The sequence below is a fragment of the Pongo abelii genome, chromosome 3, assembly GCF_028885655.2.
Source record: "Pongo abelii isolate AG06213 chromosome 3, NHGRI_mPonAbe1-v2.0_pri, whole genome shotgun sequence".
NCBI lineage: Eukaryota > Metazoa > Chordata > Mammalia > Primates > Hominidae > Pongo > Pongo abelii.
The window spans coordinates 25,478,847-25,497,806 of NC_071988.2; the positions used below are offsets into that span (position 1 = coordinate 25,478,847).

At 38.1% G+C, this 18,960-nt stretch overlaps 1 protein-coding gene across 11 annotated transcripts in view; it reads left to right on the forward strand.

Moving 5' to 3' along the window:
* The window catches only part of RBPJ (recombination signal binding protein for immunoglobulin kappa J region), a 114,368-nt gene that overhangs the window by 50,165 nt on the left and 45,243 nt on the right, over positions 1-18,960 (forward strand). For all 11 annotated transcript variants that reach the window (XM_024245744.3, XM_024245746.3, XM_024245747.3 and 8 more), the window contains one exon: positions 15,626-15,664. In XM_024245744.3, the coding sequence (XP_024101512.1) occupies positions 15,626-15,664 (39 nt within the window). The remainder of the gene's footprint in view (positions 1-15,625; positions 15,665-18,960) is intronic.

Below are 18,960 nucleotides of genomic sequence, written 5' to 3' on the forward strand. Positions count from 1 at the left end.
GCTTGTGGAGCAAGTAATAACAGTAAGCTATAGTGTTGTATCTTTGTAGGGCATTCTCCATGGGAAAGATAGTTCTATCAATTTTAGCTACCTGAATTTGGTAAAATAGTTCCCTTTTCTTTCCATTGTAAAATTTGAAAAGTTAGGGGCTGGGTACACTGGCTCACGCCTGTAATCCCAGCACTTTGGGAGACCGAGGCCGGCAGATCACGAGGTAAGGAGATCGGGACCATCCTGACTAACACGATTAAACCCCGTCTCCACTAAAAATACAAAAAATTAGCCGGGCGTGGTGGCGGACGCCTGTAGTCCCACCTACTCTGGAGGCTGAGACAGGAAGATGGTGTGAACCTGGGAGATGGAGCTGGCAGTGAGCCGAGATTGCGCCACTGCACTCCAGCCTGGGCGACAGAGCGAGACTCCATCTCAAAAAAAAAAAAAAAAAATTGAAAAGTTAATGTCAACTTACAATTTTTTTTCTCCATCGTGGAAATTAACTTAAACATTACAGATCAGTTTTTTTAAATCATTTAATTTAACTGTGCTTTAATCATGTTAAATTGTAATTGATCTAAATAATAATGTAGTTTAATAGATAAGATTCCATAATAATCTTTTTGTTTTGGTTGCATGTGTTTTAACAGATGACTTGCTATTATAGTTTATTCATATAGTGAGCACCTACTGCATACAGATTTGTATTTGAGAACTCAATATTGTACACACATGAGTCATCTTGAATGTGAATAATACAAGCTTATAACTTTGGCCATATTTCTCTAATGGGCATGTATGCTACTAAGAAAAAATACTGCCCAGGATTAAAAGTTATAGCCTAAAATATTGAGTGTGCATTTCCAGTTTATTGTGGAAACTAGTTGGCATTTTTTTTTTTTCTCAGCACAAATACAGTAGTATGACATTTTCTTCATTGCTAGGTTACTTAATTATAATTCTTTAGGAGTCTGAATTTGACTGATCCCTACAGCTGTTAACACAGATTTCCCTGGTTTATTTCACCTTATGGTATTGCTTCATATTCTCAAATTGGAATATTACAGTATTTCATCCTTGGGATTCAACAGTTTTGGTTTGCTGAGAAATCAGTTACAGGTTAAGAAGTGATTTCTTTGAAACATTAAATAATGATAGGTGGTTTGTTTACTGGGAAAAGAGAATAAATGTTATCAGTGAATTGGGATAAAGTCATTATTTTGGAAAGGCAAAGAATATAAGTAGTTTATGGAACAGAATATGGTTTATTTGTTTTATATGTGGGGCTCATTATCTTTAACCTTTGTTGATCATTGTGGAGTCAGGAATGAGGGAAACCCTCACCTTGTGGCTTTCTGGCCTTCGTTTTTCCTTTTTAAATTAGGAATAATGTTGACCTCTCAGGATTGTTAATGATACTTAAATGAGAATACACATAAGGAGATGTATTCTGTCTTTTGCTGTCTCGTTTACTTTGCTATATGAAGCCAGTTGAGGAAGCTACAGCTATAAGTGGCAATGAGAGCTTCATCTAATCTTACAGATTGAGAGAATGGAGATAGAGAAGATAATTTGGAATCCAGTTGATGGAATTTGTTAGTGAACTGCCTGTGATGGAAGGCAAGATGAGGGAGGAGATCAGTAGTACTAGTGCTGTAGACAGTAGAGACTCCACATGACTTTAGGAAACATGCCTGTGCAGAAGTTGGTGAGAGAAGGAATATTAAGAATTAAATAGCTACAGTGGAGCTCATCTTTAAAGAAAAACTGTCTCTTGTTTCTTAATTAAGCAATTTGACGTAGGGCGATTGACTAGACAGTTAACTAGTAAATTAACTCTGTAACACAACATCTTTGCAGCTTGTACAATTTAAGTTCATACATGGCATAGCAAAGTATCAAGTAAATACATAACATGAATGACTCAAAACTCTGAAAATCGTGTCCACTTCGTAGGGGCCTTGTTCTTGTCTTCTGCATTGCCACCCCAACTCACTCTCTCAAGGCTTTCCCTCCTATACTAGTGTTTCCATAAGTTACTGATGATGTGTACTTAAATCAGTGCTTGGTGATCTGGCCAGTCTCAATTCCAAACCTTTCCTTTGCCTGTGCTGAATAAAGGCAAACATTGTCAGATGTTTGTAGAAGCACTAATGAGCCTTTAGTATTACCCAAGGCAAAGCAGCTTGCAGTTAGATCTTGCACCATCAAGCCTTGTGCTCCTGTGCTGTTTTTTTTCCCTTTCAGAGCCTCATGGCCTCCTGTGAGTTTTGAGTGAGCAGATACTAGCTGGTGGGCCTGCTCTTTTGGTCCTAGCAATGCAGGAAGGCAACATGACAGCTTAATGGCTCAGATACATGTTGGCAGAAAGCCATTCTTTAAGCTTTGAATTGTGGTTAAGACCGCTTCTTCAAAGTGGTTTTCATTTTTACCACAAATGCAGGTTTGATCATTATAATATAAGTTACAATTCAAAAGAAGAAATGTATTGCTTTGTATTAGCACTCAAGCAAAAAAGGCATTTTCTTTTTCATGTAATGGTGTTACATAAAATGTTTTGGAAATCTCTTCTCCCGCATTCTGAACATAGGAATTTTGATTCCCATCATTTTATTTTAGTTTATTGGGTTATTTTTAAACTCGTGTAGAATATCTACAATGTCCTATTTTATATGTGTTTAAAAGTGGCAATTGTCATCTTTAATTTTTTCCTTAGGGGCAGGCTTCTCTGAAATAGCTTAACCCCTTATAAACCTGACTCATGGTCTTTCCTTTGTGCATTAGGCCTTATTTTGAAGGGCTCCATAGATGCTCTGGTCTGTGTTATTGAAAAGGAAAGATGCACTGCTGGATTCAAATACATGAAAATACCAAACTGTGTGTCAGAGGCTTGGCTGCTAAGAAATTGTCCAAACATGGTTTGATGGAGGCTGGACTGGTACTGTGTCTGTGTAATTTCTACCAACAGAAAAAGGAACGCAAAACCTCTTCATTAAATGGAACTATATGTAGATTCATGTTCTTTTTCAATTTAGAAAAAAAGCGTTCTTTGCAGAATTCTGATTGATAGTGTAAGCCGTACATTCAGAAGACTGTCACAGTCCCTGCTGCAATTGTAACATAGTGCTCTTGTGCAGGAAAAATGCAAGAGAAATTGTTTCAGAATCAGATTTATGACATACATATATGTGCACACACAAGTGTCTTTATGTGTGTATGTGTGTAGTCAAGGTGTGGCACCCATAACAGATGTCTTTAGATTTCCTGAATTTTGTGTTTACAGCTTTATTTTTTACTTTTTTTTTGAGACGGGGTCTTGCTCTGTCACCCAGACTGGAGTGCAGTGGCACGATCTTGGCTCACTGCAGCCTCCGCCTCCTGGGTTCAAGCATTTCTCCTGCCTCAGCCTACTGGGTAGCTGGGCTTACAGGTGCCCGCTACCAGCGGGCAGGTGCACACCACCATATGCAGCTAATTTTTGTATTTTTAGTAGAGACGGAGTTTCATCATGTTGGCCAGGCTGGTCTCAAACTCTTGACCTCAGGTGATCCACTCGCCTTGGCCTTCCAAAGTGTTAGGATTACAGGCGTGAGCCACCACGCTTTGCCATGTTTACAGCTTTAGAAAACATTTTCTTACTTCTAGTAATCAAGGAAAAATTTACTCTTTACCCTTGCAAAATTTAGTCAGTAGCTGAAGGATTGGGAAGGTCATGAAAGAAAGTTTCCTTTCAGATTTTTTGTTGCCTCCCTCACTCACACTAAATCAGTGCTGTATCATAGAAGGTTTTAGGTCAGTTAGTGAACTTTACAATTCTGTCATAAAAATTCATATCCGGTCACCTGTTTCTTTTTTTTTTTTTTTTCGAGATGGAGTCTCGCTCTGTCACCAGGCTGGAGTGCAGTGGCGCCATTTCGGCTCACTGAAACCTCCATCCCCCAGGGTTCAAGCAATTCTCCTGCCTCAGCCTTCCGAGTAGCTGGGACTACAGGTGCGCACCACCATGCCCAGCTGATTTTTGTATTTTTAGTAGAGACGGGGTTTCACCATGTTGGCCAGGATGGTGTCGACCCCTTGACCTCGTGATCCACCTGCCTCCCAAAGTGCTGGGATTACAGGCGTGAGCCAATGCGCCCGGCCCCTGTCACTCTTTTCACAACGTAGTGTCCATAATTGAAATGCAATTAAATTCTGTCCTGATGCAGAGTACGTGGAAAATCATGAACATTATAATCTAGTTAACATTTTGAACCGAATTTACTGTATATGAACTTGCACAAGGTAGTTTCTAAGCTGGTTTCCTCATCTGTATGATGAGGATAATAATAACTACCTGGTAAGATTGATGTGAGGGCTGGGCATGGTGGCTCATGCATGTAATCCCAGCACTTTGGGAGGCTGAGGCAGGCGGATCACTGGAGCTCAGGAGTTTGAGACCAGCCTGGGCAATGTGGTGAAACCCTGTTTCTACAAAAAAATACAAAAATTAGGTGGGCATGGTGGCTCGCACCTGTGGTCCTAGCTACTGGGGAGTAGGATCACTTTGGCCTGTGGAGGTTGCAGTGAGCCGAGATCACGTCACTGCATTCCCGCCTGGGCGGCAGAGAGAGACCCTGTCTCAAAAAAAAAAAAAAAGAATAATGTGGGTATGATGTGAGATACGCATACAAAGTATGTAACATAATGCCTGCCCTCCAGTAGCTGCTATTGTAATGTACTTCATATGGATAGGGACCGTGTTTCTTATTTGCTGCTATCTGTTCCAAGTGTCTAGTGTGGTACCTAACACCTAATGGGCACTTACATGTGTGTTGAATAGTGAAAGGGAAAAGGAACCAGAATCTAGGAGAACAATTAATTATTACCATTCTCCCTCATTCCTCTTCATCTCAGTTTTAGGTGAAATAGGCAAAAGAATTTCACTACTTAAACAATTTGAAGTGAGAGTGAGAGATAAGAGAGAAAATGCAAGGAAGAAAACTGTGTGACATCTTCTATGTACAAGCCAGTTTTCCATAATCACATTGTGGATTTTCCATGGAAGATGTTCAGTCCCCAGCAGTCTTTGTTGGGACGCACACAAAGCAGGCACGAAGCCCATCATGTAGCAAGTCAGGGGAAAGGGATGCTTGCTGCGTGCTGTCTGGCCGCCCTTCCTAGGGAGGTGTGGATTCTAGAACAGACTTCACTATGCTTCTCTCTCCTTTTGTATCCTTACCTTGACGGTAATAGGAACCATTTATATTCATACATATACTCCTCAGGTTCCTTTTTGTTTCCTTTTTATTGCAAGTTTTGACAACTACTTGTCTGTTTTTTCTGTTACTGGGCAGCTGGAGCCATCTGACCTGGTGCTAACATAGGACCCTTCACAGCTGAGCTTAGTTATCCCTCTCTAAGCCATAGTTTAAGGACAAACTAAATATATTTTTTTTGTGGTAAAATATACATAATGTAAAATTAACCATTTTAACCAATTTTAAGTCTGCAGTCCAGTGGCATTAAGTACATTGATGTTGTTGTGAATGTACTTAACCATCACCACCATCCATCTCCAGAAATTTTCATCCTCCCAAACTGAAACTCTGTGCTCGTTTAACAATAACTCTCCATTCTCCCTTCTCCCCCAGGTCCCTGGTAGCCACCAATTTTTCTGTCTCCATGAATTTGACTACTCTAGGTACCTCATATAAGTGGAATCAGATAATATTTGTCCTTTTGTGTTTGGCTTATTTCGCTTAGCATGTCTTCAAGGTTTATTCATGTTGTGTTGTAACGTATCAGAATTTCCTTTTCAGGCTGAATCGTATCCCATCATATGTATGTATGTACCACATTTTTGTTACCCATTTGTTCATTGTCAGTGTACATTTGAGTTGTTTTCCACCTTTTGGCTATTGTGAATAATGGTACTATGAATATTAGTGTACAACTGTCTTTTAATTCCAGCTTTTGTTTTTTCTGAGTATATGTTCAGAAGTGGAACTGATGGATCATATGGCAATTCTGTGTTTAATATTTTGAGGAACCATACTATTTTCCATAGTGGCTGTACCATGTTACATTCTCACTAGCTATGCATGAAAGGTTCCACTTTTCCCCATATCCTTGCCAACCCTTGTTACTTTATTGTTATTGTTGTTTTTTGTTTTAAATCAGAGCCATCCTAATGGGTATGAAGTGGTATCTCATGGTTTTGATTTGCATTTCCCTAATTAGTGAGGTTGAGCATCTTTTCATGTGCTTATTGGCCACTTGTGTATCTTCCTTAGAGAAATGTCTATTCCTTTGCTCATTTATGAACTAAGTTTCTTTGTTGTTGAGCTGTAGGAGTTCTTTATAAAATCCTGTATCGATATTTGATTGTATGTATTTTTAAGGCAGTATAAATATATACTTGTTTTGAAGGGACCATTTCAGTTTCACAGTATTCATTAGATTAGATATCATTCAGTAATCCAGCCTTGAAAGAGTAGTAGTGGGCTTACTCAGTGCTGGACCCTATTATAGTGCTTTACATATATGAATCTTTTTGATTAGAAGTACATTTATCTGTGTTTTCCATTGAAGAAACTGAGGCACAGAGAGTTTGAGTAAATTTCTTGCTCCAGGTCATACCGCTAGTTTGCAATAAAGCCAGGGTTTCAATTTAAGCAACCTAGTTCCTGAGTCCATGCACTTAGCCTGTATGATAAACTTTGTGTGTGCTCTCATGAAGTGATACTTTTCAGGTCTTGAACACTGCTTTCCCTCTCCCAAAAAGATTTATCTTACTTTTTCCAGTGGCCAAACTGGAAGGTAAACAAAATCATCAGGGAACTGTGACTGAAATTCATAAAGGCATGTATGCCATTTTAAAGGCAGTTCATAAGATGAAGTGAGGCATCTGAAGGAGTTATTAGTAACAACTGAATAAACACTTGGAACCTCTTTAAAGTTTCGTTGTATTTCTTTTTGTGGAAAACCCTTAGGTTTGATGTGATTCTTTGTTTGAGTCAGGCATATATTTTCTAAAATGGTTTCCCTAGTGAAATTTGCTTACTGAGACTTTTTTTTTCTGTAAATTCTTTACTCATCTGCCTTTCTCTGTTTTTATTTGAAGCCACTTGTGATTCTAGAGTTGGTGCTTGAGTGGCCATCAGTTGATGTGTAGAGAATGCAATTTTATCTTGTATCTTGTAGTTTACCTAAGCCAAACTTAATTGGTAAGACAAAACAAAACTTCTTTGTCAAATTATATAATGCATTTTAAAGCAAAATACAATCTTTGCTGCTGCCCATTATCACTAATAATCACGTGTAGGGTGTGTGGGTTTTATGTATACACTGCGGAAGGGGAGATGAGAAATGTATATCTCATTTCTCTTTCGAAATTGATGTTACTAACTGGGTGACTTTTTGCTGTGTGTCCTTAGTCTCCTTTAATCTGGGCCAGTTCCTCAGTTTTTTGTTTCATGTTGTCAACTGTTCCACAGTTGGGGTTTGTTCCTCAATTTGGCTTTGTTCCTTATGTTTAGATTCTGGTTCTGTGTTTTTGGCAGTAATAGAGTATCAGAGAAGTGATGGTGTATTCTTCTTAATGTACCATATCAGGAGGCATTTGATGTCAGTTTGTCTCATTCAGTCTTGATATATGAAATTGGAGTAGTTTGCCCAGAGTCTGATTTCCCCTCTGTTTTTGAGGCCATAGATTTAAAAAGTTTCTTTTTGAGGCCATACTTTTCATTTAAGACTTTCATATGAGATATTAATGGAGACCCGTATTCTCACAGCTTACTTGTGCTATCTGGGTACTGGGGCTGTGTTAGAGATTTAACCCAGGGGAATCCCTCTCCAGGTATGGATATTTGGAAAGACATTAACCAAACCTGGAAACAATATTGGAGGTACCTAAAAATCCAGATGCTGAGGGTGGCTGCAGTTGATGCTGTTAGTTACCCTCATTTAGATCTTTTCATTCTTCCTGCTTCTTTACATAAACTGCTAGCAGAATGTTATAAAGAGAAGTTCATTGGTTTTTTTTTTTAATTGAAAAAGGTAGAATAAAAGGACTTTTAAAAATTAAGTAAATGAAGCTGAGTGTGGTGGCTCAGGCCTGTAATCCCAGTACTTTGGGAGGCCGAGGCAGGTGGATCACCTGAGGTCAGGAGTTCAAGACCAGCCTGGCAAATACGGTGAAACTCTATCTCTACAAAAATACAAAAATTAGCTGGGCTTAATGGTGGGTGCCTGTAATCCCAGCTACTCGAGAGGCTGAGGCAGGAGAATTGCTTGAACCCAGGAGGCGGAGGTTGCAGTGAGCCAAGATTATGCCATTGCACTCTAGCATGGGCGATGGAGCGAGACTCTCTGTCTCAATAAAATAAATAAATAAAATAAAATAAGAAAATGGTGCATTTTAGATGTTTCTGTACAGCAAACATAATGAGAAGAAAGTACATTTCTTCACCTGAAGTGGCCAGTTGCATGGCATGTCTTTGAAATCTACCCCATAGGATGTGGGTTTTTTTTTTTTTTTTTTTGCCACCAGGTCTCACTCTGTTGCCCAGGCTGGAGTACAGTGGTGGAATCATAGCTCACTGCAGCCTGGTACTCCTGGGCTCAAGCAATCCTCCTGCCTCTCAAGCAGTCCTCCTGCCTCAGCCTCCTAAGTAGCTGGGACCACAGGCGTGCAACACTGTATTAGTTTGTTCTCACATTGCTATAAAGAACTGCTTGAGACTGAATAATGTATAAAGAAAAGAGGTTTAATTGCCTCAGTTCTGCATGGCTGGGGAGGCCTCAGGAAACTTACAAGCATGGCAGAAGGCAAAGGAGAGACAAGTACCTTCTTCACAAAGCTACAGGAAAAAGAGCATGTGTGGAGAAGGAACAGGCAAACACGTAAAATCATCAGATCTCATTAGAACCCACTTACTAACATGAGAACAGCATGGGGGAAACCACCCCCATGATCACCTGCTACCAGGTTCCTTCCTCGACACGTGGGGATTATGGGGATTACAATTCAAGAGATTTGGGTAAGAACACAGAGCCAAACTGTATCAACCACCACACCTGCCTAATTTTTAATATTTTTGTAGAGATGGGGTCTTGCTTTATTGCCCAAGGCTGGTCTTGAACTCTTGGCTTCAAGTGATTCTCCTGACTTGGCCTCCCAAAGTGCTGCGATTACAGGTGTGAGCCATAGTGCCTAAGAGGGAAACATCTTATGGGATGTTTCTTCATTAAAAACATGTTTAATAGATGAGATTGTCCAGAACACATCTTGCTTTGATCACCTTTGTTACTGTGGCCAAGGACAACTGGTTATACCTAGCCAAGTTTCGAGCAGCATTGCCATTAAATGTGGTTTTTAAGGTAAGAGCAGGTTCGAAACTAGAAATTGAAGTAGGACAAAGGCTGACATAGTGTCTTATTCTTCTTGTGTGACTTAAGCTGTTTTCTGCACCTGTGGGTGGAGAATGAGTAAACTTTTAAAAGTAAAATTACATATTTATTTAATAATGTATTTTCAAATATTAACCTCTTCAGTCATATTCAATAGGTACAATATTTAAGTAGTTTCTGAATGTTTTGTTTTTATAAATTATATAGATGAACGTCTGTGAAGATACATCATTGTTCATTTGTTGTAATAGCATATTAAGTCCATAAGGAGATAGATTTGTGTGTCTTGTTCATTGATGTATACCAGCTACCTATAATTGTCCCCCTACTCGAGGTGCTCAATACTATTTGGTGAATGAACAAATCTGGACACAAGGAGCAAAAGTAGTCTTACTAATGAGCCTGTTATGTATTTTTTGTGTGTGTGTAAATTACTAAGCAGCTTCTTAGTATCATTTAACTTTTCATACTATTTGTTATCATAGAATATAGTAATAATGTATATCACCTATTTGTTTTCTTCTTCTGTTTCGTATTTGCCTTGGGGGTATGGATCAGGTGGCCTATTTTTTCTCCAATAAAATGCTGCTTCATGGTTCAGAAATCCCAGTACTTTTGAGCTGCCTAAAATTTATATACTGTTTACAGCAGATTGGTGTAAAATTTAGTTTAATTATGAGTTTGGATTGTTGATGCTTTTTTGAAACTTCTCTCCAGCACATACTTCACCATGTTTCTTGTCTTAATTAATTTTATTCCCATTATTTTATCTCATTTTTTGTGTTAAATAGAAGATCTGTGAAATAGAGAAAAATAAATTACTTCTAGTTTCACTACCCAAGGGCAAGTAGGGTGTCCCTGTGAGCTTGTTTTTTCAGTCATCTATGTTTTTCAAATCAAAGTTCTACTACTGTTGCTAGACAGCATTCTAGATAGATTAGATTTTTGCTTTTTTTTTTTTTTTGGTAGCAGTGTAATTACTATATTTTTCTGTATTCAAAAAAGTTTTATCTTTTTTTTTTTTTTCCTTCTCTTTGTGATTTTTGAGTTGGTTTTCTTATGTGAAGCATCTGTTAGCCAGAAAAGGTGTTAACATGGTGTAGTTTTGATAACTTTTATCACATTTGTCCTCCATACATTCATGGTCATATTCACCTATCTATTTAAGGAAGTATGTAGAAGCAAATGTATGTTGTTTGGGAGAAAACAATACCTCCTCTGTGAGCAGAACAGAAGTATATATATTAATGTGTATGCAGGTTTTTTACTTACTTGAAAATTCTAATGGATTGGAGGAAATGTGGGAACCTCAATACTATTTACAGGTAGGAAGCACTATGTTTAACGATAGATTGCAGCTTAAAAAAATCTCATACTTCTAGGTGTATGAAATCAGATTTACCTACACTAACTAGCATTTTCCCCAGCTGTTCTTACTTTGAATATAAAATCATTGTTTTCTTAGAAGAGGAAAGCTAGTGAAATTAAAGTAAAATGATTTGCTAGTTTTAAATTTTACTTATGACGTATATATGGTGAAGAATGTAAATTTTCTTGAGCCGTGGTATTATATGAGCCTTACTGGGTGGTGATGGTAAGCAAATGTTTTCTTTGTTCCCACTACCAGTCTGAGGGAAAAGTATACAGAACATAGAGCAAGAAGGAAAGGGCATTTTACAAATCAACTATATCCTGGTTCATTTTTGCTTTGTTTTTGTTGTTGTTGTTGTTGTTAAAGCCCAGAATCATAACTTTTTTCCTTTAAATGTATGCCAGAATTATTACATTTAATTAAAACTAGATTTTATGTAGTATGCAGAAAATTTGAGAATCCTACTCATGCAAATGAGATATTGACAGTCTATACTTAGCAAAAAAATAAATTGGGTAGTAGCAGCGATTCTTTGTTACAATGAGGAATTAACTCATTTCATGGAGTTAAAAGGGCCCCTAGACATGTAAGGATTGATTTTTTTCCCATTGTTAAATACACCATATACCTATTATCAAAAATGTTTTACATAATAATTGCCTATACATGGTTGGTCCAACTTATTTCTGGTTTGATTCTCAACAAGATCATGTCAGGAGACACCTTATTTTTAAAATAGAGTGCGAATACAGATAAAAAATGTGTACCTTCTTTCCCAGTGTCCCTATTGCAAGGTGGAGAGACAGTATAATCAGTTATTGATTTATAATTCATTAAATTATAATCAATCTGTGAGTAATTGATAGCTGGCTGCTGTCATTCTGCTGAGAAATGATTATTTTGGTTGCATAAAGTAAATACTACATTATGAATTTTGTTTAATCAAATTAGTAGTGGAAGTGGACTTTGTTAAGTGCAGGATGCATGTAGTACCTTAGCATAACTTGACAGTTTTTAATGTGTATCCCTATGGGGATTTATTAAATAAATAGAATTTAGTTTGATTGTGACATTAGAATTATGCATTGTCTTTTTTTGTTTTATTTTGTTGTGTTTGAGATAGGGTCTCAATCCTGTTGCCCAGGCTGGAGTGCAGTGGCTCAGTCACAACTCACTGCAGCCTCCATTCCCAGGCTCAAGTGATCCTCTCACTTCAGCCTTCAAGTAGCTGGGACTACAGACTCTAGCTGCTACACCCAGCTATTTTTTGTATTTCTAGAAGAGACGGGGTTTTGCTATGTTATCCAAGCTGGTCTTGAACTCCTGTACTCAGGCAGTCCACCCACCTTGGCCTCCCAAAGTGTTGAGATTACAGGCGTGAGCTCTTGCGCCCAGCCAGAATTACGCATTGTCAGCCTGCCTCACTCCTTTTGAGTTTTTTTCAGAAAACTAATTTTCTTATTCTTTCCATACTCCAATATATACAGTAACCATTAGCTTTAATGAGATAAACAGGAATGTAATTGCATATGCATTAGAAAGATCAGGATTGCATGCAATTAATAGAAATGTCTTATTATATACAGAAGAAGCAATTTGATCTTAGTAACATTTATGAGATTTCTAGCCTTAGGATGGCAACTAGAAGGATGTATCGTTTTGTGTAAAATGCTGTCCAGACTCAACAGGCAAATATATTGAGCTCTTTTGCACATATTTTCTGTGGGGCAGGAGTGTTGTTGCACAGGCGTGTTTTGTAATTGTCGACTTGATCTAATGGGCATTTCCAAAAAAAGACTTAGATATTTTAATTAATATTTACTTGTTAATCTAATATTGACAGAATTGCAGAGCATCAAGAAGCAAAATTTACAGTTGAATTTTGAGTGTGATGAATCTCTTACTAGCCGTGTAATTAAACCTGTGTTAGAGCCTGTGTTGCATACATCCCAAAGGGCACTTGCTGGTTACATATTTAGTATTTGTAGCTGGTATGCTGGGTGGCAGCATCATTAAAATGCTTTATCTCATTTGTTGACTGTGTGTCTCTAAAATTTTTACCATTTTAAGCCTTAGGTAGAATTTGGTCATACCTCACTTTGCCTCTCTTTATAAAGTATAATACTGCATATTCACATATGTATAAATATCTATATCTAAAAAAGTATTTTAAAGAGTATCTTAAACTTTTTAGTTTTTGTAAACTATTCTATATATAACCTTTAATGAAGTTTTATTGTAATCGTATGCTACAGTGGTACATTTAATCAGTGTAAAAAATTGTTTTGTAGAAAAAGATTCAGATTTTTGCATTTAATTCCATAGCTGGAATTCGTGGGTTGATCAGTAGTTCAGTGTTTTGAAATCTGTGTTCCTCAGCCACTTTGCTGGTGTTACCAGTAAAACATTGTGTTTTGTTTCTTTCTTTGGTTTTGAGACAGGGTCTTGCTCTGTCATCCAGGCTGGAGTGGACTGGTGCGATCTCAGCTCACTGCAGCCTCAACTTCCTGGACTCAAGTGATCCTCTTACCTCAGCCTCCTGAGTAGCTGGGATTAGGGGCTCACGCCACCATGCTGGGCTAATTTTTGTACTTTTTGTAGAGACAGGGTTTCGCCATGTCTCAAATTCCTGCAATCAAAACAATCCACCCACCTTGGCCTCCCAAAGTGCTGGGATTACAGGCATGAGCTACCATGCCTTGCCTTGTTTCTTGATTTTAGAAATTGAATATCATGTGGGATAAAATCAAACAGAACTAATTATAAATCTTCTTTCAAAAACTTGGGTTATTTGCCCATTTTTTGTGCTATTTCAATTAAAGCCATTTTTCAATATTTTAGGTTTAATGAAAATACTAAAATATTCCAGTCACAGATACTTAATTGCTTGTGAATTATCAATTCATAAACAGTATCTTAGGACAAATGAACAAAATGAACTAAATGGGATCCTATGACTTTTATCATCAAAGTTAAATATCTTGTGTAACATTAGAAATACAGTAGAGAAATCTTTAAGTCAAGTAAGACTTCATACCCTATAACTGTGTTTATGAACAAGTTACTTAACTATTTATAATTGTAGTCTTGCTTCAAGGTCTTTTTCAAGTGCTGTGCCTTCACTGTCTCAGAAGTTTACACTTCCTATTTCAGGGGAAATAACAGGTTATCACATAGAAACCACAGTTTATTCTTCATATACTTATTTATCTCTATTAAAATCGTATTTAGTTCCTTTAGTTATTTTGGCTTAACTACTTATAGCTAAAAACGATAATAATTACTAGCTATTATTGAGTATTTACTGCGTTTCAGGCACTATTCCCTCTCCTCCTGTCTCCTCTCCACTCTCCCCCTCCCCTCTCCCCTCTCCCCTCTCCCCTCTCCCCTCTCCCCTCTCCCCTCTCCCCTCTCCCCTCTCCCCTCTCCCCTCCCCTCTTCCCTCTCCCCTCCCCTCTTCCCTCTCCCCTCCCCTCTTCCCTCTCCCCTCCCCCCTCCTCCCCTCCCCCCTTTCCTTTCCTTTCCTACCCCCTTTCCTTTCCTCTCCTCTTTCCTCTTTTTGATGGAGTCCTGCTCTGTCTCTCACACTGGAGTGCAGTGGCGTGATCTTGGCTCACTGCAACCACTGCCTCCTGGGTTCAAGCGATTCTCCTGCCTCAGCCTCCCAAGTAGCTGGGATTACAGGCGCGTGCCACCACACCTGGCTAATTTTTGTATTTTTAGTAGAGGCAGGGTTTCACCATGTTGGCCAGGCTGGTCTCGAACTCCTGACCTCAGGTGATCTGCCTGCCTGGGCCTCCCAAAGTACTGGGATTACAGGTGTGAGCCACCGCGCCCAGCCTTATGTGTTTTCTGTATATTAATTAATATGTTGAATTCCCTCAACAACTCTTTGAGGTAAGCACAGTCACTGTGTCCTTTTTACAGATGAGGAAACAGGTCTAGAAAGTCAAGTAACTTCAGGGTTACACAGCAAGTAAATACGGAATCATGGATTTGAACCCAGCCAATCTTACTCTAGAGTCTTTCTCTTAACTGCCACGTTGTACTCCAGTTCCAGTCTGAATTGTGCTTTCTTGCCTTTGCTCTTGCTTTTCTCTTTGCCCTCTCCCAACCAGTTGAAATGCTTCTATGTTAGGCCATTTTAAAAATAGGCAAATTAAATAGTTAAAATCTAGGAAGTCTCATCTCTACCTAATGCTTAATTACTTTGTGACATTGGGCTTGTTGCTTTTTACATTTTTAAAATGAAGCCTATGTATACCCGCTAGAATTTTCTTTTTCTTTTTCTTTTCTTTTTTTAATATATATTTTTTGTTTTATTTTATTTTATTTTATTTTTTTGAGACAGAGTCTTACTGTGTCACCCAGGCTGGAGTGCAGTGGCACAATCATGACTCACTGCACCCTTGAACCCTTGGGCTCAGTCTCTTGTCCCACTTCAGCCTCCTGAGTAGCTGCAACTACAGGCAAGCACCACAACACCAGGCTAATAGAATTATTTTATAATGATTACATAGGGTATATAACAAATGTATAGCATAGTGCTTGACACATGATAAACTTTGTGAGGGTCTTTGGCTAGCTGTTTAATGGTAAGTCGTCTCTAAAAGATACTTGTCCTCCCTATCTAATCAGTGTGTTACTTGTTCAGAGTGTGTTTGTAAGGCTTACTTAGGGCGTGTTGTTTGCATGTTTAAATGTGTGTTTTGTAATTTTGGGATACAAATGCTTACCAGAGGATTTCTGTCTTCATGTTCTTCAGTGAGGTTGAAGTATAAGTCATAAAGGAGATTTGATGATGCCTGAAAAGCTTTCTGTAGAGTGTATCATATGGCTTACTTAACTTTATTATTTTTTTTTTTCCAGGAAATTTGGTGAGCGGCCTCCACCTAAACGACTTACTAAGTGAGTATTATATTAGTCAGCTTTTTACACATACATTTTATGAAAGTATAAATCCTATTGTTAGATATTATATTAATAGGTACCGTTGAAGTCACTCAAATATTACTATCTAGAGCATAAACTTATTCTCAAACTTCCTTTCCCTCATCTCTCCTCCCCTCCCTCACCAAAAACAGGAACAAAAGGATATAGTTGAAAAGGGAAAATGAAACCTTTCTTAGAATTAGTCTTGAGTCTTATGTAGTGAATACAACATGGACGGCAGTGCAGGTAGCTTTCTATATCTAGCTATGGTTAACCCATCACAATTTGTTGATTGCAGGTAAGATTTGAAAGTAGATGCTTTTAGGAAAGAATTTTAAGGAAAACAATTTTTACCCATTTTAAGAAAACACACATTGTATCTATTTTTAATGAGTATAAGTTGTACAATATACATTTTAATTATGCATGTTAAAAGTATTGGTCTTGAAAATGATTTTTAAAATTTCCAGCAGCCAGAATTATAAAATAAAGAGACCTAGTTCTATGGCCATGTCCTAGAGTCAGGGCAAACCTTGCGTTATTAGCAGTTTATTTTTGGTGTTTATTATGTGTGTGTGTGTGTCTGTCCTTTTTCTTCATAAACTCAACTGAGAACCCACTCTATCATTGTTCTACACCTTTTAACGCCACTTAACAGTACATCTTCTACCTTGATATTTCCCCTTAATGGCTCTATGGTTTTTCATAGTTTTCATACCATTTTTAATATTTCACATTGATGACCATTTAGGTTATTTCCAAATTATTGCTATTATTTTAAAAAGCTGTTACACTTAACGATGGGGACCTACAGAAGGATACAAAGGACAGTTTGAAGGGGAAATCTGGGACACTTTGGTTATCAAGGTAAATAATGATAGTAATGGATTAAAACCTGTATAATAAAACAACAGCTTAGAAGTCTATACTGAGATAATTAATCTCAGGATAAATATTATTTATATAAATAAAAATCATCTATAATTAATAAATGGGGCAAAGAGGATAGCTTTTCCTTACAGACGCATGTCGCCTAATAAATGTAGAAGGTCAAAAACCTGGACAAAATATGTAAAAACAGTTTTCCAGGTATTGAACATCAGGTATAGAAGGATAAGTGATTCCTGAGAAACTGGGAGTCCACAGAGGGCAAGACAGTTAGCAGGGCTGCAAAGTGGAGAGGAATTAACTGTATAAAGAGGTCCAGAGATCTACAGAGGTTTCCTTTCAGTCTTCAGCTGCATATTGATCAGCATGCATGTGTAAGAAAACTACTCTGTGGTGGGGATTGGGGAAAAATATCCCAAAAAATCAGAGGAAACAATTTCTAAAGTTCACTTAGGGCTATGAATTGTGCCTGTTAACAGTAGCCAGAGTGGAAAAATCTCATAATTTATGGGGCATTCGCTAGAGTGCTCAGAAGAGTTTTGTTTCAGTAGTGATATAAAATTGGGTCCAGGCATGATGCTCTGTTTTCACCTGGCAAACTTAAAGAAGGATTGAAAGGATCAAACTTAATTGTGTACCAGAACAAAGCTCAAGAATATAGGAATAGAAAAATATCCAGCACTCCCTCCAAAAGGCAAAATCAAAATATATCAGTCATACAAAGGAGCAAGAAAATATCCATAACAAGAAAAATCAGTGAATCAAAACCAACCCAGAAATGACACAGATGATAGAATTATTAGATAAGAACATTAAAACAGTAATTTTTTTTGTTTTTTTGTAGAGACAGGGTCTCACTATGTTGCCCAGGCTCGTCTTGAACTCTTGGCTTCAAACAAGCCTCCTCCTTCCTTGGCCTCCCAAAATGCTGGGATTACAGGTGTGATCCACGGTGCCCAGCCTAAAACATTTGTGTTCTATATATAGAACACAAACATATAAAACATTTGTGTTCTATATGTCCAAGATGTCAAGATCAAGAGCTGGGAAACTTTTTCTTTGAAGAGTCAGATGGTACATATTTTAGGTTTTGTTGCCCATATAACCTCTATCATACTACTCACCTCTGTTGTAGCACAAAAGCAGCAATAGACCATGTGTAAACAATTAGAGTGTCTGTACAGTGAAGTATAGCTGTATTTGTAAAATGGGTGGTGGGTAGGATTTGGCCTACAGACTGTAATTAGTAGAACCTGAGCTAGAGGAGAGGTTAAATAGAGACATAGAAGATTACACACACACACACACACACACACACACACACACACACACACACACACACACACACACACACACACACACACACACACACACACACACACACACACACACACACACACACACACACACACACTCTCTCTCTCTCTCTCTCTCTCTCTCTCTCTCTCTCTCTCTCACACTCTCTCTCTCTCTCTCCCAAATTAAATCTCTAAATATGAAAAGTATAATATTTAAGGTGGAAAAGTACACTTGGGATTAATTTCAGAATGGACAAAGAGATTAGTAAACATGAAGACATTGCAATAGATACTATCTAAAATGAAGCACACAAAGAAAAAGTCTGAAAAAAGTGGTGAGCATTAGTGAGCCATGGTTTATTGTCAGGTGACCTCATATATATGTACTTAGTCATTGTGGGAAGAGTATGACTAAAACAATATATGAAGAAATAATGGCAAAAATATTCTAACTGGAAAATTAGTGAAAACTGTAAAACCACAGATCTAAACCGGGTGCTGTGGTTCACGCCTGTAATCCCAGTACTTTGGGAAGCTAAGACGGGCAGATCTCTTGAGCTTAGGAGTTCAAGATCAGCGTGGGCAACATGGTGAAACCGTGTCTGTACCAGAAAGTTAGAAAAAAAAAGTTAGCCAGGGGTTGTGGCACGTGCCTGTAGTCCCAGCTTCTTGGGAGACTGAGATGGGAGGATCACTTGAGCCCAGGAGACAGAGGTTGCAGTGAGCCGAGATCACACCACTGCACTCCAGCCTGGGTGACAGAGTGAGACCCCATCTAAAAAAAAATCAGTTAATCCTGAGTACAGAAACCACCCAGAAGCACTTTATAATCAAATTGATTAAAGTCAGTGATAAAGAAAAAAAACAACAGAAAACAAAAGACAAATTATGCACAAAGGAACAAAGAGAGGATGACAGCAGGTTTTTCATCTGAAACCTTGCTATGGATAAGACAGAGCAAGTGCTTTGAAGTGCTCAAGGGGGACCTATACTTGTCAACCTAGAATTCTATACCCAGTAGATATATACCATTTTAGGCATATTAAAAATTGAAAGAATTTATTGCAAATAGGCCTTAGCTACAGT